At 41.1% G+C, this 26,472-nt stretch overlaps 2 protein-coding genes across 7 annotated transcripts in view; one reads left to right on the forward strand and one right to left on the reverse strand.

The window, feature by feature from the left end:
* The window catches only part of GLUD1 (glutamate dehydrogenase 1), a 34,276-nt gene extending 20,684 nt beyond the window's left edge, over positions 1 to 13,592 (reverse strand). Inside the window, exon 1 of the mRNA XM_081192360.1 lies at positions 13,011 to 13,592. Coding sequence (XP_081048486.1) covers positions 13,011 to 13,458 — 448 coding nt within the window. The 5' untranslated portion in view covers positions 13,459 to 13,592. The remainder of the gene's footprint in view (positions 1 to 13,010) is intronic.
* Positions 13,593 to 13,745: 153 nt separating this feature from the next.
* SHLD2 (shieldin complex subunit 2) overlaps positions 13,746 to 26,472 on the forward strand; it is a 29,016-nt gene continuing 16,289 nt past the window's right edge. For 2 of the 6 annotated variants that reach the window (XM_081192354.1, XM_081192359.1), the window contains exons 1-3: positions 13,746 to 13,903; positions 15,463 to 15,511; positions 19,755 to 19,852. The gene's annotated coding sequence lies outside the window, so the exon portion shown is untranslated. Of the gene's footprint in view, positions 13,904 to 15,462; positions 15,928 to 16,998; positions 17,075 to 19,754; positions 19,853 to 26,472 lie in introns of those variants that run through there. The other 4 variants (XM_081192356.1, XM_081192355.1, XM_081192357.1 and 1 more) reach the window with 4 other exon arrangements.

The raw sequence follows: 26,472 nt of genomic DNA on the forward strand, positions 1-26,472 counted from the left end.
GAAAGAGACAGGGGAAGGAGATCTGGGGAGAACGTCCTGGCGGAAGAGGCGGAGAGTAGTACAGGGAGTAGTGTAAGTGTCAAAAGGAAGGTCAGGGGTAGCGAGCGCGCGCCAAGTTCAAATGTGGAGGCGCGCGGAAATGGAGAAAGCCCGGAGGAGGAGCCCAGCCCCAAAGCACGAAGGAGGGGGGAACAGGCATCTCAGGAATCCGCTTCAGGAGAGAGCAGGAGGGAAGGAACCCAGGGGGGCAGAAAGACCCTGCGGAAAAGGAAAGACAGGAAGAGGTGGTCTAGCACAAGCCTCTTAAGTTGGTGCAGGGGCGGGACCGATTCAGAGGGGACTTCAAATGTCTAACGTTAGAGACTCGGGGCTGCGCGCCTCGGTTGTGGAATCAATAATGAACTGCAATAAACATCCTTGTATATAAGAAGAGCTTGGCGTTGGTCTTTTGTGAGCTGAGACCTGAGGCAGCCACTGACACCACTCTAAGGAAGTTTTTAATGTTTGACTGTTTTTAGTATTTTGCTAGATGCTGCCCAGAAGGGCTGAGCAACCCAGTCAGATGGGCAGCAAGTAAGCAACAAAATTATTATTATTGGTTAACACCCCTGCAATTCTGACACTGTTTTGCAGTGTTAGAGGCAAAGAACTGGTATACTCCAATTCTAGCTTTTATGCACTGGAGCAAAATGCTGTCTTCACATTTGGTTGTTAGTGTGTGGTTTGAAAATTACTACCATATGCAGGAAGCTGTTGCTCAAGAGGATAGTTTTGCTTGCTTGGAATACCTGAAGCCACAATATGAATAATTTCTACTTTAAAGAAAAAGAATTCTCCCCCTTCATTTTGATATTACAGTGACTTAATAAAATCTAAAATGTAAACAAAATTTATTATCCTTTGCCTTTTGTGAAAGGGGCTGGGCAATGACCTATGAATTACTTCCTCTTGATATACACTTGCTTACAAAGAAAGGACAGCTAAATGAGGTTTCAATTCTGTACAAAAGTGGCTTCTAGAAACTCCATTTGTATTTAAGAAACACAAAATCAGCTCAAATGATTCCTCTTTCAATTCTGCATCTAGAAAGTAAACTAATTGTTTAACTATAATACATGAAAAATTAGTGTTAAGACAGGACATGCTGCCTTTTTCAAGGAACTACTTGAACCATAAGTTGTGATGTTGTTGCCATTAAGAAAATATAAGTGCAGGACCATTGAGAGTTGAGACAGTACAATGAAACAAGAGCCATCCACACTGTTCTGCGTAGCTGCTGCATTCTGAATATGGGTATTCCCTTGACAACTCTGGTATCATTTGCTGGAGCAGAAATGTTTCAGTTTACATTCGCCTTCATTTCTGAAGCCAAGCTAGTAACTGCATATGGAGGAAAGAGATGAACCACTTTTTAATGGTAACATGCCTGGAATGTACAAGGGCATACAGTATTGCAGTGTTTGTTCTAGCTAGAGTCAACATTTCATCATTCCAGTCTTTCGGAAGCACATTAATCGGAGGCATGCCTGCTGTCTGCTAGCACACTTAGGGTTGCCCAATCCCCTGAGCAAGGCAGCAAGTTCAGTAACTGTCACGACAAGTTCGTTCCAGCAGTTAGAAATTTACCACGTTGGATCCACAAGGCAGCTTTTTTTTTTTTAAGTGAGATACTGTACTGCTTTGTACTGAAAATGCCACCAATACCATTAGAAAGCATAAGCAGCAATTCAATACTTGAGAACCCAAACTACACTGTATATGCACTAGAATCACTCAATACCTGGGCACTCTAGATAAGGATATACATATTAATTTGAGCATAGTGATAAAGTTTCAGCCTTAGTTTTCAGTCAACTTATTCTTTCCAGTTTGACTGGAACCAAAGACTAGGACCCAAAGAACTATGAGAGTAGTATGTGAGCTCAAAACACAGTGTTCCAAGAGGTAGAGCATTCATCCCCCACCCCCACATAAAAATCTTTTATGCTTTTCTAAACCTGCTGAACTAGTGCAAGCCCCTTGCATATGTAGCTCTCCTGAATCACAACTAAAGGCTGGAATATTTCCAGCTGCTTGGTGCTAGCATCAGATGTAAGTATACTTATATGAACTATCTCATTTATTTTAAATGACAACCTTAATAAATGAAGGAGTTTGAGGCAAAATCCATTCAGCTTTGGACCATCTGCAATTAGGTGCACTACAGAATACAGAACACAACTAATCTTCAATAGAGTAAGACTGTATGTAATGTCTGTCTGGCAGCTACTTTTATTACACCCTACTATGGAACTGGAGCTAATTCAGCAATAGTAGGTTACAGATGTAATGATGAAGGTAAAGACCATTTTTAGCAAATGTAGTCATATTCCCAAGTCAGTGGAGTGGTGAAGTTGACTAGTCCAGAGTGCAAGCAGCTTCTGTGCAGTCAATTCCATCTCGTAAGTAAAACGAATAAAATATTATTGAATATGATGCAGCTGCAGTCCATATAGCAAAAAGGGAAATTGACAATAATACATTAATGAAATGGTGGGATGCAGGAGTTACGTAGCCACATATATTTTAATGTTTAAAGTGCTGTAGATGTATAAATATCAGCAAGTATAGACTGTACTTAAAAGGGCCTAAAAAACTGCTTCAGGTATTCTGTGCAAGGAAGCTAGTTGCTCATGACTGCAATACCTCAAGGATACCTCTTTCCATATGAACCTACCCGGACCCTAAGATAATCTTCTGAAGCCCTTCTTCGTGCGCCTCCTCCTTGAGAGGTGCGGAGGGTGGCAACATGAGAACAGGCCTTTGCAGTGGAATGCTCTCCCCAAGGAGGTTCGCTTGGTGCCTACATTATACACTTTTAGGTGCCAGGCAAAAACATTCCTCTTTAACCAGGACTTTGGTTGATTGTCATCCAATGCCCTTAAAGAAAATGGGGGGGGGGGCGTTATTTGGTTGTTTCTGTTTTTATTTGGATTATGTAGTCTACGTTTTTATATTGCAATTTTATTTTGTGAATCACCCTGAGACCTGTGGGCACAAAGTGGTATATAAATTATCATCATCACTGATCCATTCAACTCAGCTACTGAATAAGATTCTGGAGCAAACCACCACCCCCATAGATTGTAGTGGTACCAACTGCTAGAAGCTTTCTATGGCTTTTCCCAACTCCCATTTGAAATACTACAGAAAACAGCACACTAGTTTGGACAAGAGACCATGATGGGTCACAAAGAACATGTGCTCCAATGAGCAGCTTAGCTCTGCAATCAGATATCAAAATATCTGCAAAATTATCACCTGTAAGTCAAGCTGGGACTAGGGGAGACAGTGGTTCAAATAACCTCTCAGTCAAATCACTGGTGAAGGTATCTTTGCTCCCGATCAGCAAAGAAGGGAAATAACTATATTGTGTGCATTTGGCAATGCATCTAAGTTTATCAACATGACATGTAATTTTAAACAGCCCAATCTGTTGCATCAGCATACCAAAAAGGTTAAAATGTTGTATCTTGGCATTATCTGTTTGACGGAACACCAGAAGACTAAAAAGAAATAAACTAAATGGCAGGAGGATCTTGTTACTGATAGCTCACTGATACTTTGTTTTTAATCAAGTAAGCTATGAAAACTACCCACTGTTTTATGAAGCTAAACAAAGAGCTCCATTGGAAAAGTGCTGAAGGGCAGGGGCAAGGCCCCTACATGGAAGTTACACAGCAAAGTTAACATTTCTTATTTGGTTGTGCACAATACTGTTATAACTCCTAAAACTCAAAGGCGAGGAGACAAGATGCTTTTCTGTAAAAGACTTAAATGACTCATAGCTATGCAAAATACTTTCCACTTGAACCAGCAAAGAATCTTACTTGTTTAGGGATTTTCCTTCCCTGGCACACCCAAAAATGCAAGCTAACTTAGAAAGACATTGTGATTTATTAACAACTGATTCACCTCCTTTGCAATGGAACAGTAGTGAAAGTTACTCTGGAATCATCAGCAAACTTGAGAGCAATCCTGTAACTTCTGCTTATGAAAGGAAGAATAAACTATAGAGTTTTAAAATACGTATTTCACATATTTTCCCCCTCTGGCTGTCTCCATATCAACACACACAAACTAGGTTAGCACACTTGAGTGATCTGGATTTAATGCTATTTAGACATTACTAGATATATACACGTTAGGTATTTTTTAATAATAAAATCTTAAATGAAAGGAAAAGTGAAGATGGTTGTGTTGACAATAAGAACCTTATTAGTATGAACAAAGGACAAAACAAGTTGGCCAATTTGTTTCTGCCTGTGGGATTTCCATAGGCATCTGGTTAGTGAGAACTAGATGTTGGACTAGTTGGGCTTTCAACCTGATCCAGCAGGGCCCTTCTGTTTATGTTTATGACATGAGCAAATGAAGTTGCCACCATACAAAGTCAGACTAATGCAGCATCTAGCACAGCACTATCTACTCTTGACTGGCAACACCTCTTCAAGGTCTCAAAGGTAAATCTTTCTTGAACTTGTTTTTTTTCATACAAAAAGTCCCATGTACTCTATCACTGATTTATGACATGTTCCGTAAGTACTACTACCACTCATAACCATACGAAACTAATCCTATGAAGCTAACGAGTGTCAGATCACTATTCCCCATTGCAGCAGCCTCTACACAGCCTTAGGGAAGGGACAGCCAACATCTTATTAGGCAACAGGTAGGCAAATACCCCACAGCACATAAGGACAAGTCGTGTCATCGATGAATTAAAGAATCACACCGGAGTCTGCCAATCTGAAATTGTCTGTTTCCCTATTATATACATTTTTAAAAAACTGTATAGTACAATCTGAAGAGTACATGACTGCCAACATACACGGGCATCACTTTATTGGGGCCAAACTCAATTTAAGAAGAAGAAGAAGAATGAGAAGGCAAAAAGTTCAGAATGCTAGGGTCCATACTAGAAATCTATAGGATTTAATTGTTGAGCAGATTCATGGGAGGACAAACTACCTTTATACCAGTATTTCCAAATTTGTTTTGTTTTATGCACACTATAAAGAATATATGGTTCACTGAGTAAACAAACAGCATTTGAGATTTAAATATCAGCAGTAATTCAAAAGGTAGCAAGTGATATAAAATTATGTAGTTAGAAACAAGTAACCATAGGTAGTTTAATTTTTATGTTGTGATCCAACAGAGACACTTGCAGTTACAGTGGTGCCTCGCAAGACGAAATTAATTCGTTCCGCAAGTTTTGCCGTCTAGCGAATTTTTCGTCTTGCGAAGCACGGTTTAAACGGTTTAACAAAGTCGCAAGACATTTTTGTCTTGCGAAGCAAGCCCATAGGGAAATTCGTCTTGCGAGGCAAATCGCGAACGAAAAAACCTTTCGTCTAGCGAGTTTTTTGTCTTGTGAGGCATTCGTCTTGCGAGGTACCACTGTATTAATCTAGTATTGGTTAAAACTGCTACGACTTTAAATATATTACATACCAATATGCAAGGCTGACAGGATTTAAGATCCCCTGTTTGAACAGGATCCGAAGTCAATCATCTACTCTTGCTGACAAAAGAATCAGCACAGATTTGTTCATCACTATAGGATCAAGAGTTTACTTTCAGGCCCAGAATCTGTTGGTCTAACAAGCTTTTGCTATGAGAAGTACAGACAGAGTCAGAAGTTTGTTGCACATTGCTAACTCCTACTTCCTGTAGTGGATACATTTAGTTCTCTAGGCAGCTGTCTATATGATTAGCAAGAACAGCTGTAGTTTCCCGTTAAGCACCGCCTCGAAGCACGCAGTCAAACAGGCAAAGTGAGATCTTGGGAAATTTTTGCATTTCTTTATATAAATGATGACTTTTTATATAAACTATATTATTTGTATTAATGAATTACATTATGTGCCATGTGTTACATCAAACAGGATTTCTTTTATTAGTCACTTATATAGAGCATTTGCAATTCCCTTATCCTACAGGTAAGCAGTACCATGCATTAAAAAAAGAACCCAGCAGTTTCTATCTGCTTCCCACCACAAGTATAGTAGAGCAGGGTGTGCATATGTGAGAGTTTGGGGGGGGGTAAGAACACCATGTTGCTTCAAACCACAAAATCACTAGGTGCATTACTATATCTCAGTATGCCAGCTCTGATATGGCAATGCTATCTACCTTACAGAGTTGTTTAGAATATTAAGATAATGTGTTAAAGTACTCTGATCACCATAGAAGGTTCTCAAATTGTGGTCTATGAATCATCCGTGTGTGAGCACGATTCTGGTGAATGATGGAAAGGCTGCTTCTGTACAACGATTCCCTCCCCCCCCAGATGGGGTTAAGTGCTTTTAGACTAGGGACAAATTTATCCAATAAGCAAACAAGGCACTATAGCCCCTAGAGCAGGGGTCAGCAACCTTTTTCAGCCATGGACCAGTCCACCATCTCTCAGATCATGTGGTGGGCCAGACTATATTTTGGAAAAGAAAAAAATATTTGAACGAATTCCTATGCCTCACAAATAACCCAGAGATGCATTTTAAATAAAAGCACACATTCTACTCATGTAAAAACACGCTGATTCCCGAACTGTCCGTGGGCCGGACTAAGAAGGCAATTGGGCCGCATCCAGCCCACGGACCTTAGGTTGCTTACCCCTCCCCTAGAGCTTACGATTTTCCTTTGATGCAGTTTACTACTTTCTGCCAAAAAAATTAAAATAATAATAATTACCAGAAGGGGACCTTCTCAGCAGCTTGGTGCAAGTCCCGCACGGTAATTTTCATACTACAGCACTGGTTGTAATGATGTTGGTATGAAAGAAAAATGTTTATAAAGTGGTCCACCAAGACTACCAAGCTGTCAACAACAAAAGAGAGCTTGAAAACTGCTTCCCTAGAAGCACTACATAAATACTCAGTATGAGCTCCTTAAAAGAGCCACAGTTCTATGGTAGATCACATGCTTTGCACGCAGAATGTTCCAAATTCAGTGGCCTTGAATCTCCAATTACAGGGCCTCAAGTAGCTGAAAAAACCTTTGTTTTTAGAAAAATTAACAAGTGAAGCACTCTAAATTTCACTGAACATCTGACATCATAACCTTAGTAAAGAATAAAAATAATTCAAAATCCTTTGACTGATTAACATTTCAATGTATGCAAATCTTTAAAAAAATCCACCACTTTTGACCTTTTGACTTTAATCTTCTGAGTATTTAACACTGATCCTGGTAAACAGCAGGTCTTATCTTTCAGCTTAGTAGTTGTTCCGTCCTAGATTAATGATTTCTTTCAGCTATGCTGACAGCAAACAGCCAAAGCCAAATTTTGTTTATTATCCAAGCATCTACTTGAAGCTCAAACCTTTACTTTATCCTATCTACCCCAAAGGATCGAGCATATATATTTTTAAAAATCATAAGTAGGCCCCAATACTGGTGTTTCTAAGTAAATCTTCCTTCAATTATCTATGCTGTATCAAGAATCAGTATATGAACATCTGTCAGTACACAGCAGTGAAGTCATAAAAAGCTTTGCTTCTAGCTTTTCCAAGTACTAGAATATAACGGTCAGACTTCTGCAGTAAGGTGTCCAGGCAGGATGTGAATACCATCCCTAGCTGAACAGAGTGAGGATTTATTTGGGCATGGGTTTTTCTACTAGTAAACCCCACACTATTATTTTTTCTTAAAAAGTAGCACTGATGTGGGGAAAGGGTCAGATATTCACAGCTGTCCCAAACCTCCCTGAATGCACACAAACCTTTGGAAGCCCCTAAAGGAACTGTCTGGATCCTATTACAAAAGAGGTCTCCTCTGGGATGCAAGTTTTTATTTTTCAAGGAGTCAACCAGCAGCAACAAGCTTTCATAGCAAGCCTATCAAAAGTATTAGATACTTCCCACTCTAGGGCACATTATGGACACCTGGAGCTTAGTTTACTAACTCGGGAAAGCTACGCATCTCAAGAGGCAGCTGTATGGGTGGCACAAACTACAACTGGATCTGTGCTTTTTGTCATACTCACTACATAGATCACCATCCCACTCCGTCCATATACTTTTTAAATTTAAACTTACTAAGTTTTTAATTGCAAATAAATAACAAATGAAGCAGACAAAGAGTTGGAGGGAAAGGGAAAGAGCTAGGGGCATGACTGTTAAACTTACCCAGGGGATGATATAAATTTGGTTACCACCTCCAGCAGTCACTACAAAGGTACATATATACAACATCACTACTTCTCAGCTGACTTTCTACCACTCATACTGTTTTCCCTACATAGAAAATGTTGAAATAATGCATGAAAATCATAGGAATTATGACTTCCCAACTCTGGGGAAACTTGAGTATGGAGCAGGTCACTAAAGTGTAGAATGGGGATTTGGGGATCTCAGTTGCATTTATACATAAGCCAATCCAACCTAACTGAGCTTCTTGTGCAATACTGTATGCTCTATTGGTAACTAGGTGCTATTCAATAAAACACTGATAAAAGTTAATATTGCAAAACTACTATGTCAGCAAGACATAGGAGCTGCAAGCAGAATACAGCAGTTGCTTTGTGCATCTCTTAGGTTATCTTCACCATAATATCTGGTCACTAAAGAATAAATCAGTTCCCTTCCAAAGGTGTAGTTATTTTACTCACTATTATTCGTACAATCATGTGATGTTAACCAATTTTGGAAAAGATTTTACGTTAGATATGGTTCTGCTAGTATTTATAGGCTGTATTATAGGATTTCCTTTCCATTTGTTATTCAGATTTAGTGAGCATTTATCTGGATGTTTCAATTTCTTTTGTAAACTCCACTGTCTGAAGAATAAACATACATACTGTTCTGCGTTACCAAACTTAGAGCATGATTTTGGCATACCAAACAGCTCTTGTACTTACATCTGAGGCTGATACAGCCACTGAAGATTAAGCAAAAATCACAGGAGCTTCAAGGAGGACAATCCCAATAAATAACCAGCTTCTTTGAAACTTTGTACACTAAGTTCCTCTACTCCACAAAGGACCTTTTTATAAAACTCTACAGGAAAGAAGTCTGTGGTGAGCTGCTGCAAGAATTTGGAGGAAGTTCAGTTGTCATAGGGCTGAGATGAGGATAAATGTTGAAATGATTTTCTTTCGGAACAAGAGATTAAATTCTCTGATTGCCAAAATGCACCTTAACAACCTTTGTACCAATGTAACCTCATCAGGAGCACAGAATACCATAGAAAGGATGTTTTTAGAGTTCTTAAGTTTTTGCAGGATTTGCCCTTAGGCAACTGACTGCCACATGCATTATGGTTTAATCTGCCCCCCACCCCAATTATGTTTTTCTAGCTACAGCAGCCCAAATATCTATTTTTTTTTATTAACGTAGTTTCAGTACTGGGCAGACACGTTTAAACCTCTCCACAAAGCCTCCTCAGGAGGATGCAAATTGTCCCCTTTCTGATCCTTTGCTTCCTCAGCTAATCTGCATGGAACATATGAGATGTCACAAGAATAAGCCATGCTGAAAGTCTTACTTCTGAGTAAACATGTATATGATTGCATTATAGTTCTACCCTGATCACACAAGCAAGCAGACAAAAAAAATTAAAAGGCACTTATTTAACTTAATGATAAATGCCAAAGCTCTACTCCTCTGTCTTCTATGAGTGTATGTTCTCATGTGTGGAGTGAGGCACCTAATACTGAATAATCCCTACAGGATTACTCAACAATTTGCCTTTGGAAACAGTATTTCCTCCTCCATTCCCAAAGAAATTAAGTGTTGCCACCCAAGGCACAAACAATTACTTCCATCTTACATACCCTCAAGGCACATTTACTCCCAACGTCATGAATATAGATATGGTGCTGGAGTATGTAAATCATAGATGAGTTCTTCTGCAGGAGAAACTGCCTACTATACAGCATATGACTACTCCCGAAAGAGCAATTTTTAAATAGTAATTACCTACTTAAATTATATAGGTGGTATGGAAACAATTATGGAAAAGCACATAAGAATTCTACACTTTATGTAGCTAGCAAACTAGAAAACAATTTCTGTAAGAAGTGTAGGAAAGAAGACCAGTGTTAGAAACTGAGATATGAAAGCTAGGAGCTAAATGGCACCTTAAACCTAGGTTATGGGCGCAACAACGGAATGTCTAGGCGTGCTTTTTTTATAACAAGAATACAAAGCTGAAAATGGATGAACGGCAGCTAAAATATTATGTTAATTTTTCCCATAGTCTAGTCCAGGTGTTGGCAACCTAAGGCCCGTGGGCCACAAGTGGCTCACGGTGGTTGTTTAACTGGCCCACAAGCCACCCCTGAGCTGAGCCGCCTGCTCGTCAAGTTCCCGCACGCAGCGCTAAACCAGCGCAGCACGGGGTGGGAACTTGCTTCCGCTGCACCAAAAATTGCATCTGTGCATGTGCAGATGCCAAAAATTGCATCTGCGCACACACAGATGCAGGAAAATACATCTGCACAGACACAGGAGGGATCTCGGCTGGAGTGTACCCGCTCAGGCGAAGTAAACCTTGCTGACCCCTGGTCTAGTCCTTCTCCTGCCAACCTCCCTAATATTCTAAAGAGGGTCTCTTCTCCAGTCTTCAGAGAGTAGTTGGAAGTGGGGAGGCAGAAAAAGGTCCTCCTTTCCTCCCACTTTTAATCTGAAATCTTAGGTATAGTACCGCGCCCAGAATTCAGAAACTGCTCAGGATAATGAAATTGTAGCAAAATGAGCCTAGAACAATGAGAGTTTCAAAACCGGAGAAGGTACTTACTCTTGGTATGTACTATTACAGCAAAGCTGAATTTCTCAGCTTTTTAAAGGGAATTTTTTATATTTCCTCCCTTCACTGCTTAGAAAGAGCCCACTGCAGAGGTTTCTCTGAATATTCATAACTATTTTTTTTGTGGTGGGTGCCATTTCTCTTCCACAATACCCCCAAACAGTGCAAGATCCAAGGCACTGTGGAAAATAGGAACATAGGAAGCTGCCTTATAGAGGTAGTGGCCCTCCAGGATTTCAGGTAGAAGTTTCTCCCAACCCTATTTTGAAATGCCTGGGATTGAACCTAGGACCTTCTGCTTGCGATGCAGATTCCCTTCATGATGCCAACATGGCAGCCAGGCTAGCCACACATTTGCCTACACAAAATAGTTAGTTGCCATGTATTTTATTCTTTGCATGTGTGAAACTGCCTGGTTGGCAGAAATTTAGCAGGCGAGCTTTTCACATTTTTGTTCTGTGCAGACTTCACCAGTTAAGAGATTGCTCCCACTTTCACTTTCAGCTCATGATGACTTATGCAAGTCATTTCTTGGCAGATGCAAAGAAGACACCACGTATTTAGAAAGGGAGAATCTGAGACACAAAAACACACACACACCTCACCATGGGTCAGTCTCTCTCATCCCAAACTACTTTAAGATACTGTTACAAAGCTACAGTGGTGCCTCGCAAGACGAAAAGAATCCGTTCTGTGATTCTCTTCGTCTAGCGGTTTTTTCATCTTGCGAAGCAAGCCCATTGACGGATTAGCGGGTTAGCGCTATTAGCGGCTTATCGGATCAGCTGATAAGCGGCTTAGAAAAAGGGGGGAAGGGAAAATAACCCGCAGGAACTTGCAAGACATTTCGTCTTGCGAAGCAAGCCCATAGGAGATTCGTTTTGCGAAACACCTCCAAAACAGAAAACTCTTTTGTCTAGCGAGTTTTCTGTCTTGCGAGGTATTCGTCTTGCGGGGCACCACTGTAATAATAAGTGGAATCCCCAATCACATACACCACAGGAAGGTAGGTTACATACAAATTCAGTACTATGATACTTCCTGTTAACAACTATACTTTCTAATGGAGTCATCCCAGGTACAATAATTGATTGTGATAAATTAAGTGCTCAGCACGTATGTGCAAGTGACCTAATCCAAGGAGCTTCATCTTATATGCACGTTTACTCCAAAGCTCTTTTGGGTTACACAGGACTTACTCCTGAGTAAACAGGCACAAAATTATAATCTTTTTTTCAGCTGTTGAAACCACAATAGTCATATTAGAAGGGAAAGCTCTCAAGGGGGCAATGACTACATTCCAGCCAACCCACTCAGCAGACCTGTTTACTTCAGTAGCAAAGTACATGGTGTACACAAACCCAATGCAAATGGTAACTCCAGACTATATTGGTGGGTAAGATGGTAGGAAGGGATTTACTTTGCTAAAGTTACTGATGAGGAAAACTCAGCTCTGGGCTACCCCTTTCAGTGGTCCACTGCTGCAGAAAAAAGAGCTAAGAGTCATGTGCCACTTCGAAGACTGTGCACTTTCCAAGCTACAATGGATACACAGTTATTTTGGCTGAGACACAGAATACAGCGCTAGTTATCTTGGCTGGGACTATGCTGTTTCCCATTCATTGTGACTCAGGGTTCCCCCGTCCCTCTTGTTTTCTTTGGTTTTAATGAACAGGCTTTAAGCTGGCCTTTTTTTCTTTTCTTTTTTCATTGAGGCTCAGGTAGAGCCATTCAGAGAGGGAGCCGCATCAATCAACTGGGAGGAAGAAAACCAAGCAGCTTGGCGAGGTGGTTTTTATTATTTATACAGCACGCCACCATTTCTTCCAAGGAGCTCAATGCCGTGTGCACGGCTCCTCTCCTCCCAAAACCCCTGTGAGGTAGGACTCGCTGTAAAAACCGTGTTTATGGATGACAATTTTACTCGGCTAGGAGTGATCCCCAAAGAAGCAGCTAAGTTCAAGGCCACCCAGAGAGCTTCGTGGCTCATTCGAACTCTGGTCCCCCAGGCCATATTACAACACACTGCTGGCGTTTCTCAAACTTAGGTTCTCGGCTCTGGTCCGACTACAACTCCCATCATCCCTAGAGCTAGCAGGACCGGTGGTCAGGGACGATGGGAGTTGTAGTCCGACAAGAACCCAAGTTTTGAGAAAACATTACGCCGCACACGGAAATAAGCGGAGGAGGGGCTGGGTATTCGGGAAGGCGAGGCTCACCTCCCTTGCAGGGGGTGCGGTGCTGGCTGTGCTGCGCCCGGTAGCCCTCGACCACCTCCCACTCGCCGTTTTCCCGCTTGATGGGGAAGGAGACGCTGAGCACGTGGTTGCAGGGCTTGATGATGCGCAGGATGCCGCGGACGCGGTGCCGCTTCTCCTCGGGGCTCTCGCGGGTGCGCAGCCCTTCCACCAGCTTGTCCTCCACGATGCCGGCGCCCCGGTCGAAGAAGCCCTCCACCATCTTGAAGAAGTTGGGGTCGTCCTCCGACGCCGACACCGCTTGGCTGTATTGGCGGCGCCCGCCGTCGTCCCGACTCGTCGTCGTCGCCCTCCTCCTCCCCGGACCGCTCCCCGCCAGCAGGGCAGCCGCGCACGGCTCCGCGCCGGACAGTGCCGGCGAGCCCGCGGCGCGGACGGGCGCCAGGAGCTCCCCGAGGCAGCGGTACATGGTAGCGGCGGCGAAAAGGGGCTCGTGGGGCGGAGGGGGGGCGGCCGGCGGTTTACCTCAGCGGCGGCAAAAGGGCAAGGGAGACGCTGGGCTGGCGCTCGCCGCTCTGAGAGGGGGGAAAACTGAAGGGCGTCGACGCGGCAGGGCGGGGGAAAAGGGGTGGGAGGAGCAAAGCTGCTGCCCAATGGCTCGACAACAAGGGCAAGCGGGCCCCCGCCGCTGCCTTTAAATGGGCCCCTCCGCGGGAGGCAAACAGGGGGCGGGCCGAAAGGGAGGGGAAGGGAAGGGGTCGTGGTAATACCTCCTCCCATTGCGCAGGCGCACCTATTCCACTAACCGCCACCTCTTTCGGCAGCTGTGGGAGGAGCCCGTGTTCTCGGGCGGCGCTTTTTTTTTTTGGAAGCGCGCCTGCGCGGTGCGGCGGCGAAGGGAAAGCGGGTCTGAGGTAAGAGAGAGCTTTTTGATTGGGTGAGGGATTCCGGTTTGTCCCGCCTCCTTTTCAGCAAAGCGCGCGCAGCGGCGGTTTTATTTTAACCGTTGGGGTGTATGTTCGGGGGCGGGGGAGGTAAGTCGGCTGTTTCCGGGCGAGGTCGGTGAGCGCGGGAGGGTAGCTGCCGTGAGGCTCCCCGCTTTAGTAAATAAAGGAAGGCCTCGCTGGCCTCTCGGTCCTTCTGACAGGCACCGAGGGCCGCCTTGCATTCCTCTCCTCCCGGGCTTAGGCCTTCCCCTGTATTGCGCTGCTCGGCGGTGGCTTCCCTCAGGCTCTCCTGGAAATGTCTTGCCTCACACTTGGCACACCGCATCGATGAGTGACCAGTGCTGCTTTCCTGTTTTTATCGGGGGGGGGGGAGAGAAGGAGAAACTCGCCAGGAAGTTTATGTAATGTAAGATGTGATTAATCAACTCAAACAGACCATGATCTGGATTTAAAAAGACCACAGTTTTATTGATTACGGATACAGGTGGATTTTTGGCTCGGGCATTGGGTGCATGTATATCCGTTCCAGCCCCCCGGACAAATAATAATAATAAAAAATTTTAAATAAGTAAAGGGACTCCGTTCCCCAGAGTTCCTGCTCAAAAGAACCCCTGCAAGTGACCCTTTACTTTTTGATCCAGAGTTCTTCTTACTCAGTTTTGCTGGAACTTATTAACTTAAAACATCAAGCATTTAAAACTTCCCTATACAAGACTGCCTTTAGATGTCTTCTAAAAGTCAGAGTTCTTTATTTTTTTGACATCCTACAGGAGGGCATATCACAGTGTGCACTCGACTATAATAATAATAATTTATTACTTACACCTTGCCCATTTCCCCAGCGGCTTCCAACAGGAGATTAAAAATACATTAAAACATCAGAATAGGGCTGTCTTCAGATGACTACTGAGAAGGCCTAGAACAATCCTGGAAAAATTCTTCCCTTAGGAAAATAGCCTAGAATCACTGTTTTTCTGTGGTGCAAATGACCAAAATTGGTGACAGTGCACCTTTAAGACTGTGTTCTCTTGGAGCTGCTTCTAGTCTAAGAAATGGTTATTTTTCCTCCTCCATACCTTGGCAGATTGCTTATGGTGTGTTGTTTGCTTATGGTGCACACAAAGAGAGTAGCAGATTATTATTTTTTACAAGTAAACAGCTGACTGGCATGCTCACTTAGAACCAATAGATCTTTTGATGGATAATAAATTAATACATTATTTATATGTTGCCTTTCTACATTGAGTTTGCCCAAAGCAGCTTACAAGAAAAATCCACTTACTATTAAATACAAAACGCAGAGGTTGAGGTCAGTGGAGAAAGCAGTTTACGGAATAAATTCAAAGAAAATGAAATCAATAATTCAGCAAGCATAGAAAAAAACAGAAAGAATATACAATAAAGTTCCAGTTGCTGGTGCTGATCTTTTTGTCAAGGAGCCTTAGCAGCCTGGCTTAAATACAGTATAGAAAGATTGTCTCACTAGGTTAGATAATTTACAGCTGGCTTTCTCGTTTCTCTTCCAGAGAAGACAAACAGCAGAAAAAGAGAGAGATACTGGGGAGGGCAATGACAGTAAGTAATTTTCGCCAGCCTCCTGGACGTTCCAACTGCTGACTTAGCTAGAGTTTGCTTGCCAAGACTTGAAAGGAAGGGATCTAGCCGTGAAACAGCAAGCTGGAATCCTGTCTCATGTGTGGTTCAAATATAGGAAGAGCTTCAGTTTTCAGACTGGGGCACCTACTAGTGGACAGGATGAAGCCTACCAGCCTGCTGTTAGACTGAAACAATAACAGCACAAGGAATGTTCCAAGGGAAATAAGTACCTCTTCAATCAGGTAATTTGCTTTCCACCAGCGAACTCCAGAAGTAGTGCCCTGTTCAGAGATGTCAACAAGAGATGTCAACAAGAAAACTGCCAGGAGTGTTTCATCCATTCATAGCACATTTCCTGGGAAAAGCAGGAATATGTGACTGCTTTTGTTCACTGGGTAACTGGAATTAACCACATTTCTTGAGTTTGCCATATAATTTAATATTATTGTTTCCTGTGTGAGACACCATATCAGTTCTGCAAAATGTAGCCCACATTGGAGATATGAATGATGCCTTATTTACATCAATTCTATGAATGACAGGCTGTACGATGCACACAGCCCTGTGTGTGTAAGGTTATCTCCCACTTGGACTACTGTGACATGCTATACGTGGGGCTATCTTTGAAGGTGACTCTGAAACTATAACTAATCCAGAATGCAGCATCTAAACTGGTGACTGGAGCAGCCGCCAGAACCATATAACCCTGGTTCTGAAAGACCTACATTTTACACACACGTCCCAGAGTTTGAGAAATAATAACTTGGCCATAACCAGAGAATTGACCCGTGGAATTTAAATTTAGTTCTCCAAATCTAACTCCATCAGCACTGTACTAGTTTTTCTTACTATATTTATAATAAAGTTCTGTCAATTGGGTAATGTGTAAACATTAGACCATTATAAAATACTTTAGCCCTGACTTTTACAGGCCTATATTTTAGCTCATAATATCAATCTCAACATGTTGTACCTGGCAGTTTGAAACACTGCCCTTGCATTAAACTTGTGTTGCCTATATGATCTGTTGGCCAGCATAAACTGGTTTCATGTACTCTGTACTCCCTTACTGCTTCTTGCTTGCTATGGCCTTTTACATAAATATTTTTCCTTAAAGTTCTTTATCAGGTGCCTGGGTATTGCAACATCAACTAAGGTTACAGGGCTGGGAATACATGTGAAGTGGAAAGAACAGTGTGCATTTAAATTAGTTTATGATTGTAGGGAGATTGTTCTAACCAATTTTATGAAAAACAAAACCTTTTTAGCAATGGGAAATACTTTTGAGGCTATATGAATAAAAACACGTTGGCTATAGCATCCTTAGACTACTGCCTTGTATTTCAAAAAGTAAGTATAGTTGTCTCTTGGTATGTAGAAAGAGGAGTGGGATGATGTGTTCAGGGTGATTTAATGGCTGGAGTTTTTATAGTTTATTGTTTGCTGTTCTCCATTTTGTTATGTAGGTTACATTATGTTGACAGTTCCCACTGACAAATATTAGGGTGCAGTTCTATGTGTCAGTGACTTATGTGACAAAAGGTACATCTTACTTTCCTTTTATAATCACATTTACATTCCACCAATTCATGTAAAATATTCAGGCACTATACAACAATAGAAACACAATGATTTTTTTTTAAAAAAATGCATGAATGGCCATATTTTTGTGCAGTGCATAATAATCCCCTTTGAAATAATGTTACTTGCTATAGGTTGATGCAAACCATAATATGGCCAAGCCAGTTATATAAGCAAGTAGCTGCTTTGCCCTTTTAGTATTTGTCTTCAAGAGTGTTTTGGACTGAGTTGTTGGAGTACACACATTTTTCTTTTTGTGTTATGCTAACTGGAGTTTTTGGCATTACAACTTTCTGGTTATGTGTTGATTTAAGAGTGTTGCATACATTTTCCAGATGAAAGGGAGCTTCCTATTGCCTGGTTCTGACAAAGTCTTCTCTCACTATGGTTTTATTTCTTGACTATATCTTTCTTGACCATTATATATTCTCCACTGTAAGAGCGATTTTCCATAGTTCAGTGGGGAGTTCTTAAAGGCATGTGGATTCTGCAGAGGAAGCATCTTCAAATGAAGTCTGTGTTTATGAGAGAAGCCAATTTGACTGAAGAATGAGTAAACCACATCTTCCACCATGAGTCATCTTGCAAATCCCAAGCAAGAAAAACTTTGTAAAATGTATCTTTTCACCTAAAGGATCACAGGGGGTTTAAAGGCGAGAGCTGCTATAACAACAAAACTGAATAACTAAACTGCTTCTTTTTCTACCATCTCAACCTGTTGCAGACATAATGGGACATGGTTTGCAAAGGGACATTGCCCCCTGCCCCCCATGGTTTGTTTTAAGCATAGTTTGTGAACCCACCACAAGCCATGATTAGAAGGGCAATCGTAGTTAACTTTAACTATGTGCTGATATCACTGCAACAGGACTCCCTAGTTCAAGGACACGGTATGCAGGCAGTCAACAGCCCTCAGATGGCAGCAATCAATGAAAACCAGGGATCTGCTTCTGCTTTTCTTAACACAATCTGCACTGACTAGATTTTGGTTCTGCCCTTTGGAACATATCTATAAAAATGTAATTGAAGTGTATATTTTTGGAGTGTATGCAGAGTCATTTGGTATCTTCAAGCAAATATTAAAAGGCACTATTACTTGTGATGCTTGCTGAATTCCAGTTAAAACTACTGACTATTCTCTGCAAAATAAAAATAAAAATGGGAGTTGATAATTTTGGAGCACAATTTACCAGCACAATATTGCACTTGATAACTGCAGCTGAGACAGGGCTTTTCTATTAACCAAGATAAAGAAGCAAGTTGTTTACTTGCTTATTGGTACAGCTGGTTGTTGTGTGAGTAGCTGCTAAGCCCCATAAGCCCCTAGAATTCATTTTCTTTCTGCTGTAATGCTGCCTCTGTAGAAGATCCATCTGCTTAGTTCTCTTATTACTAGGTTTGCTGATGGTGTGTGGGTTATTTAGTTATTTATATTTTTTATTTACAGTATTTATAGCCCACTCTTAGTTGTATGTTTTCAATCCCACTGTGGGGAACAAAGTAATAACAATAAATGGTGAAAAACAATATAGAAAAATTACAAAATATTATAAACAGGACCAATAAACAATGCTATCATAAGTTAATCAAGCAAAACTACAGCAGCAAAAAGTAGCATTTTAAGTTTAACCAAATATGTATGTAAAAACAAGCAAAACATTTAAACTGATTAAACAACCAACGGTATCAGCAATAGTTCCCAACCCATACAGTGGTACCTCGGGTTACAGACACTTCAGTTTATAGACGCTTCAGGTTATAGACTCTGCTAACCCAGAAAAAGTACTCAGGTTAAGAACTTTGCTTCAGGATGAGAACAGAAATCACGCAGCGGCAGTGGGAGGCCCCAATAGCTAAAGTGGTACCTCAGGTTAAGAACAGTTTCAGGTTCAGAACGGACCTCCAGAACGAATTAAGTTCTTAACCTGAGGTACCACTGTATTTTACTCATGGCAACCCACTCTCTTCCTCTTTGTCTCCCATACAACGAGGGCCCCACTATGTGCCAACAGATTATCTCTCTGGCTTTTGAGTAACTTAACATATTTCATCCCCAGCTGGTGTTTTGCTCCCCTTCCCAGGCCTGAGGAAACTCACAGGCCTCCAGGTCAGCAGGGCTGCCAGGTACTGACATGCACATGGTTCCCTCACCCTACACTGAATATTCAATCTGCCTGCCTTAAGTATGCATTTGTCCCATCCACCTGCCCACCCAATGAAGAATTTAAAGCGTTATGATAGCTGACTCTTTTAAAAAGTAGTTCTGGTCTTTTACATCTTGGAAAATAACAGTGCTAATTTTCACAGTTGTGTCATAGATGAGGGGTCACCCAAAGCATGAAATACTTGAATGGTAAAAAATGTCGCTGAGAAGGGCTACATAATATATTCTTTTTTCCTTAAAGTTAAACAGCTCTAGAAGTCAACATTGCTCTTGCTGATGCCAAATGTCTTACAGATAAGTGGCATTTGAGCTAGAAACAGCCCAAAGTCAGTAGTGGCAGACTGGTTTCTTTCCTATTTAAAATGAACAATTAGCAGAACTGTTTATATAAACAGAGAACATTTTGTTGAAACTGCTAACATTCACATGCCGATAACAAGCAAGTAGATAACCAAGTTCTTTATTTTTTGTTTACAGTGAAAATGCCTTTTTGAAAAAGGTTTAACAGTATGATCCTGTGAATTGATCTGAGTTAAGCTGCAGTGACTACTGAATTGTGTTCAACTTTCTGTGAGGTGAGTCGGGGGGGGGGGGAGAATGTTTCAAGACTGTCACAAGATTGTGGGTAGGATTAAATCACATGCTGGCAAATTCAGGTTCCACCATTAAAGCTGATTTGGAGGACTTGTGCAGCAAGTCCAAGAATAATGTCCAAGAATATCAGCGGCAATAAGGAAGATGACAGGAAAATGTACAGGAACGTGTAGAATAGTGGTTGCTTGGCACAGCATTGTCTAACCTGGCAAACATAAAAATGAACCCTCAATAAACAGGTTGTCTGGAAGCAATCAAACCCTTGGCTGGAATTAGATATAGAGATTGAAATATAAATGGGAATGCCTGCTTCACACCTTTTGGTGAGGTCTTACTCCTTATGGCATCGGTATCAGAAGTCAAGCTGATGACTGGCTGTGAGCCTCAGAACCTCTTCTGACACTTCAGTTGTAAATCTGGCTCACAAGACTCAGTTGGTTCAATCGGAATCGTTTTAGGAAAACTAACATCAGGGGGTTTGGGGGGAGGGGTTAGAAAATATTTTCAAAACAGTATAAAAATATTAATTTTATGGTGATTTTGGTTATAGATTTACTTTTGAGTTCTTCTATGAAGTTGTAACTTACTTTGGGTCCATCCTGTGAGGAAAATCAGGCTATAATCAAGTAAATAAATATGCTGTCCCTACATACAGGCAACTTCACCTTTAAGCATGTTCAATATGTGTGCAGCTCCTCATATGCACATTGCATAACCCAGAAGTGACCCAAAAACCTCACAAAAACGGGTGTGGGCAGAATGGGGTGTTTGCAGGCTTTTTCAATGGTGTTTCAAATATATGTGATTTCACTTAAATATATGGTGTCCTGGAAAGTAACCCCTATGTAAATTGGGAGTTGCCTGTATTTACTTTAAAGTGAGCCATCCTGTTCAATGAAGCTTATTGTCAATTAAAATTGTAGAAAATTAGCTACATATCAAGCTAACTTTTAAAATATTGTTCAGAACTATTAATGCAGACAATTCCAACTTTATTCCTTGTATTCCATAGATTTGCCTCACATTTAAATGTGAGTGAGTACTTTAAGCTACCATTCTAGGGGAAGCTCAATTACATTCTGCATGGATTTTTTCATAAGTAAGTTGTTACTGAAACAAAACACCTGTTCATTTGAAGAAGATCTCAGAGGTCAATAGCTAGTGAGACTTTCCACCCACATTTGGAATTCAGCAAAAAGAAAAGCTAAGCAAGTAAATGCAGATTATAGTGTTACAAAATCTGTCAAGAAAGTACAGTGGTACCTCGGGATACAGATGCTTCAGGTTACAGACGCTTCAGGTTACAGACTCTGCTAACCCAGAAATAGTACCTCAGGTTAAGAACTTTGCTTCAGGATGAGAACATAAATTGCACGGCGGTGGTGCAGCGGCAGCGGGAGTCCCCATTAGCCAAAGTGGTACCTCAGGTTAAGAACAGTTTCAGGCTAAGAACGGACCTTCAGAACAAATTAAGTTCTTAACCCGAGATACCACTGTACTTGCCTCAGGGAACATTTAGCCTCATACCGTATTCTTGGGGTCCACTCTGTTCTCTAGATAGTGGTGTTGGAGCCAGTGTATTTTGCTCTACAAGCAATTTATTTGTATGTAGCTGGCCCCATAAAAAAACTGGTGCCACTAAGCAGTAAATGCTTCCCAAGGGAGGAGCCTGTGCACATAAGCTTAGCAGTACATACAGATATGGAAGTTTATGTGATGTGTTCACACATGCTGCATAGGAAATAAAAAGATGTAACATCTCTTAAAATTTGAAAATAATTTTTTGTTAGAGCAAAATATTTTATGACCCCAAGTACAGCAATCGGCTTGACATTCAAAATGCTGTAATCCTTATCCATTGTTTGTTCCCAAAACACATCTGGGCACAACTCTGTCCCAAATCTATCTTGAGTAGAAAGCACTTCCATTGCGTAAGTTGACTATGCATTACACTTTAACCAAGAGCACTTGACATTGTATAACCGTAAATATTTCTGATTGTACCAAAGATGTCTATTCACATTTTAGATCAAGTGTTCCACATCACTGAATTCTTGGAAATGCAAAACTGTTTCTTCCTGACCAGTTTCCTGTGAGTCACTAATATACCTTTGCAGGAAACTAAAGCAGAAACTGTTGTAATAACATATGATTTCAAAGGGGTAATTATAAATTTGGGTTGCGAAGTCTTATTTCAGGCGAGGGGAGTGAGGGACAGGTTATGGTGTGTTTGTGATGCCCATGACAGTTTCTCCAGTTTGCAAATGTGCCGATGGGTCCAAAAATGTCAGTGGCTGAAAAGGTTGGTATCCCCTGATCTGAGAACACCTGCAATAATTTTCAGCCATGAACTGGAATGCCCAAGGTTTTCAATTTCTGCCTTTATATTGGAAAGCCCAGGTTGTCCATATCTTCGCTACTACTTGCAAGGCACCTAATCACACCCATGATTGATGCCCAGGAATAAAAGTGTATATATATGGCATAACTATATGGTGGAAACAGAATTGCAGTTGACCCTTGAAGAGCAGGATTGGATGACCTTGTGGTACAAGACAAACATCAATCTATGTTGGCAAATGTGAGGGAGGTATTAGCATGTTAATGGTACCTGACACCAAATTGGATGGCTCATATGTCATTGAGCTCCTTCCTCATGTGCTGGAGGGACTGCCAGGATATTGGCACTTACTGGCACATGTGGTGGGACGGTTGTTTGGCTGGGAGTAGAAACAGGTTAGGAGAAATCAATCATTTTGGAGACTGAATCATGTGTCCTCTTTCCACCTCACTTGCTTTCCCCCCCGGAATGCAAATTTAAATAACGCCTTGAGTAGTTTTCAGATTGAAATCCCAAGTGTTTCTCTTGTCCTCAAATTGTGATTTTAAACGTGTGAGTTGTGCACATACTACATTTTCATTCTAGCTGTTCTGTGTACAACAGTAAGTGTTATATAAGTAACCTCTAACAGCCAGTTAGGCCTCCCTAAGTTTAGGTGTGCCTAACTCTGCATAGAATTAGGCTGTTAATTGTTTTGCTAAGAAGTAACTATAACATTGTTCTCTAATTTGGTCTTTGAAGTGATGAAAGATAATTTGCTAGACAAAATAGAACCCCCCACAGATTCTCGTGTGTGTGTGTGTGTGTGTGTGTGTGTGTGTGAGAGAGAGAGAGAGAGAGAGAGAGAGAGAGAGAGAGAGAGAAATGGTATAGCAGTGTTTTGTGTCAAAAGACTTTCTATCTTATTATGTTGCTTGTGCAAGCCCTTTTTTTTCTTTCATGGCTTCTAATTGTGTAGTAAGAGCCGTTACAACAATCAGTTGCAGCTCGTAGCAAAGCTCAAACTTGCTGATGCAGTTAGTCACATTTTAAGAGATCATTGACCCATCAGTAAGACTCTGACCACCTCAGAGATAAAAAGCTAATGTTCTATTGGCCACTTATAGTGGAACAGATTAAGAAATGGTGTAATAATTAACAAAGGTAATGGAAATGTGCCTTTTAGTTCTAACCAGTATATGTCAGTTGCAGGTTTTATCTCTCTTTTTTACTTTAGTACAGCATCTAAATGTAATATAAAAAACTGATTGCCATATGTCACTAGAGAAATGCAGGGCAATTGACATTTATTAACAGCCTTACTGTAGCATTCTCTTCTTCCATAATTTTAAAATTGTTCTCCCATATTCTTCTGTGTATTAGATATTAAAAGCAAATGAAAGGTGAAATGTGTTTAAGGCTTTACAAGCATTTGAGCAAATAATTTTAGGATTGCTGCATAAATAATTCCTGTCATAAAAACACATTTTTCAGATAAAGTAACTTGCATTGTTTCCGGCTTGGCTATATATTGGGGTTTATACCAAAAGGCAGCTTAGGTTGTGCTTGTTGCAGGTGATTCGATGGATATCGGTTGATTTCAGCTGAGGGTGTGGGTAAGGTGCTTGACTGGGTCTGTGCCATGATGTGCCTGCTTGACACTTGTCCTTTCTGATTTTATAACAAGGGTCAATGAATGCCTCATAAGCCTCCATGAGATGAAACACAAAGCATTGCTTAGCATTATGGGAATGAGCCTCTGTGAGCCTCAAGCTCATACGCACCTCCCTTCTCTTTCTTCCTCCTGCATGGCCACAAGTTCAAGCATTGTTTCCTGTTTTAAATTAACTATGGTTTATTATGTCTTGTGGTTTAATGTTACTTCTAAACTGTTCGTGCTAATCTGAAAGAGTGAGTACTTGCAGGTCTGAACAAAAACCAACTATTGTTCCTTCTAATCTAGGCAATTATAGTGCAGTTTCAAATTTATCATCTTTGGGGCAAGATGCTCAGGTGGATCAACAGTCCAACAATCCAACAGTCTCTTGGATGAATCCAGTTATTTGGATTCAGGTATACAGTGGTACCTTGGTTCTTGAACGGCTTAATTGTTGAACAAATTGGCTCCCGAATGCCGCAAACCCGGAAGTAAGTGTTCTGGTCTGCAACTGTTTTTCGGAAGCTAAATGTCCAACCCGGCTTCTGCTTGAGTGCAAGAAACTCCTGCAGCCAATTAGAAGCCGCACCTTGGTTTTCGAATGATTTTGGGAGTTGAACGGACTCCCAGAACAGATTAAGTTTGAGAACCAAGGTACCACTGTACACACTTAGTTCTGCTGTGGTCACCTAGTTTAAAAGCATAGCATTAGATGCAAGATTGTATCCCCAGATTGTAAACATTTAATTCCAAAGCAACAGTTTTTCTTTTTATTATTGTATAGATTTAGCTACAGTCTTTGTGTAGAAGATGCAAAGCTATAAATAATGTAAAGTTCCCCTCTGATTATACAAAATCTCATTTAAAGTAGACATGGCTTGGGAGTGGGTGAATTTTTTGTAGCCTGCTTCTACATAGCAAGAATTGCATGAACCTCAGCCCAGGTAGCTAATGTGAGAGAGAGCCCCACAATCTTGGCCTTCATATTCAGAGATTGCAGTCTGAATGAACATCTGTCAGCAGTGATTTGGAGTGCTGCCATTGAAGAAGGTTGTTCCCATCTGTGGTATCAACCTCTAGGAATGCTGAGTGAAACCAGTGTTGTTCTTTCTCCCCCTTTCCTGTTCCTCCATTGAAAAGGTTTGTTTTTTAAAAAATTAAATCAAAAATTAAATTAAACCAGTGTGTTTTAATGAAATCTGAGATTATAATGATTTTGTCAGGTCAAGCATGGAGTGCTTTCTTTACTTAGGTGATCTTCTATTTCTGAATTGACCTTTGCAGGAACCTAATTTAGTGGGAAACATTCCCTGCTGTTTACAGAAAGTAGCTTAGTACTGTATATCTCTCTCTGTGTGTAGTACAGCTCCTCCTGTTTTTGTTAGTATGCTTGAAGTAGTGCCTCAATATAGTGATAACCCTACTATGTGGGGAAAATGCATTTCTCCCAGAATCAAGCACAATACAGCTTCTCCAGAGTTTTTACTGCTCTAGAGGCTCTATCTCAAATTGTTTGTAGTATTTTGTTTCCTACTTTCAGGAAGTTCTTCAAGGTAGGAGGAATGAGCAAAGAATTGAAGTGCTGTATATACTAATAGTATTCTCAGGTACTGAGTTATGATGGCTATATAATCTAAATGGTGCCACTGAGAAGAAGGTATCAGCATGTTTAGAGGAACCCCTAGGTTTGTAGGGGAAAGCTTTAGGAACAACCCCCCTCTGCCACCCAGCAGCCATAGGAGGCTACATGTATGTTGTCTGGGAGGCCAAAAGCAAGAGGAGATCATATAATCATAGAATTGTAAAGTTGGATGAGGAATTGAATGGGGAATCCCAAAAGGAGACATTGTTGGATGACTAGAACGCTGAAGAGTAGTACTACACACTGCAACATTTTGTTGCAGTTCCCACTTGTATATTTTACTTTCTCTTTATGGGTAAGACAAAGCAGAGGTTGGATGGCTATCTGTCATGTATGATGTAGTTGCAATTCCTGCATTGCAGGCATTTGGATAGATAGACACTTGGGATCCCTTCCAACCGTAATTCATTGTATATTTAAACTCTTGTACTGATATTACTTCTTATATGGCTATTGGTTTTAAATGTTTAAATGGATTGATATTTTTTTTACCTATGTGTACACTGCCCTATGGGAAGAAGGGCTGGATAAAATTATAACAAAAGTAAGTTAAATGTAATATACCTATGAACAAATGGGGCAAGTGGTCTCAAACCTATGCTCTGTGGGGTTGACCTAAACAAATTATTTACTCTTGTCATTCCTCTGTCACTTTTGAACTCTACAACTCAGAGGTAGCAGACTCCATCCTGTTGATAGTAGGCCAGTGCCTAAAGTTTCATCATTACTTTTGTCAAACACTGCATGACCTTTAATCTCTACTTTGGCACTGCTGTTTCCAGCAGTATTGCATCTCTCAGAGTTTGTGGTTCATGATGACCTTGGCTGATCTTTTTCTTTTACCAGACCCATTTAAATCCTACAGATGTTATGAAAACCTTAGCCTTGGATTAGGCAACACTGAACAGTGTTCTCAATTTCTCCTTTTTTACTTTCTGTCTACTTCATCCCTGCCGTTATATTCTCTTTATAAATTACTTAT

Source organism: Podarcis bocagei (genome assembly GCF_964188305.1).
Source record: "Podarcis bocagei genome assembly, chromosome: 4".
NCBI lineage: Eukaryota > Metazoa > Chordata > Lepidosauria > Squamata > Lacertidae > Podarcis > Podarcis bocagei.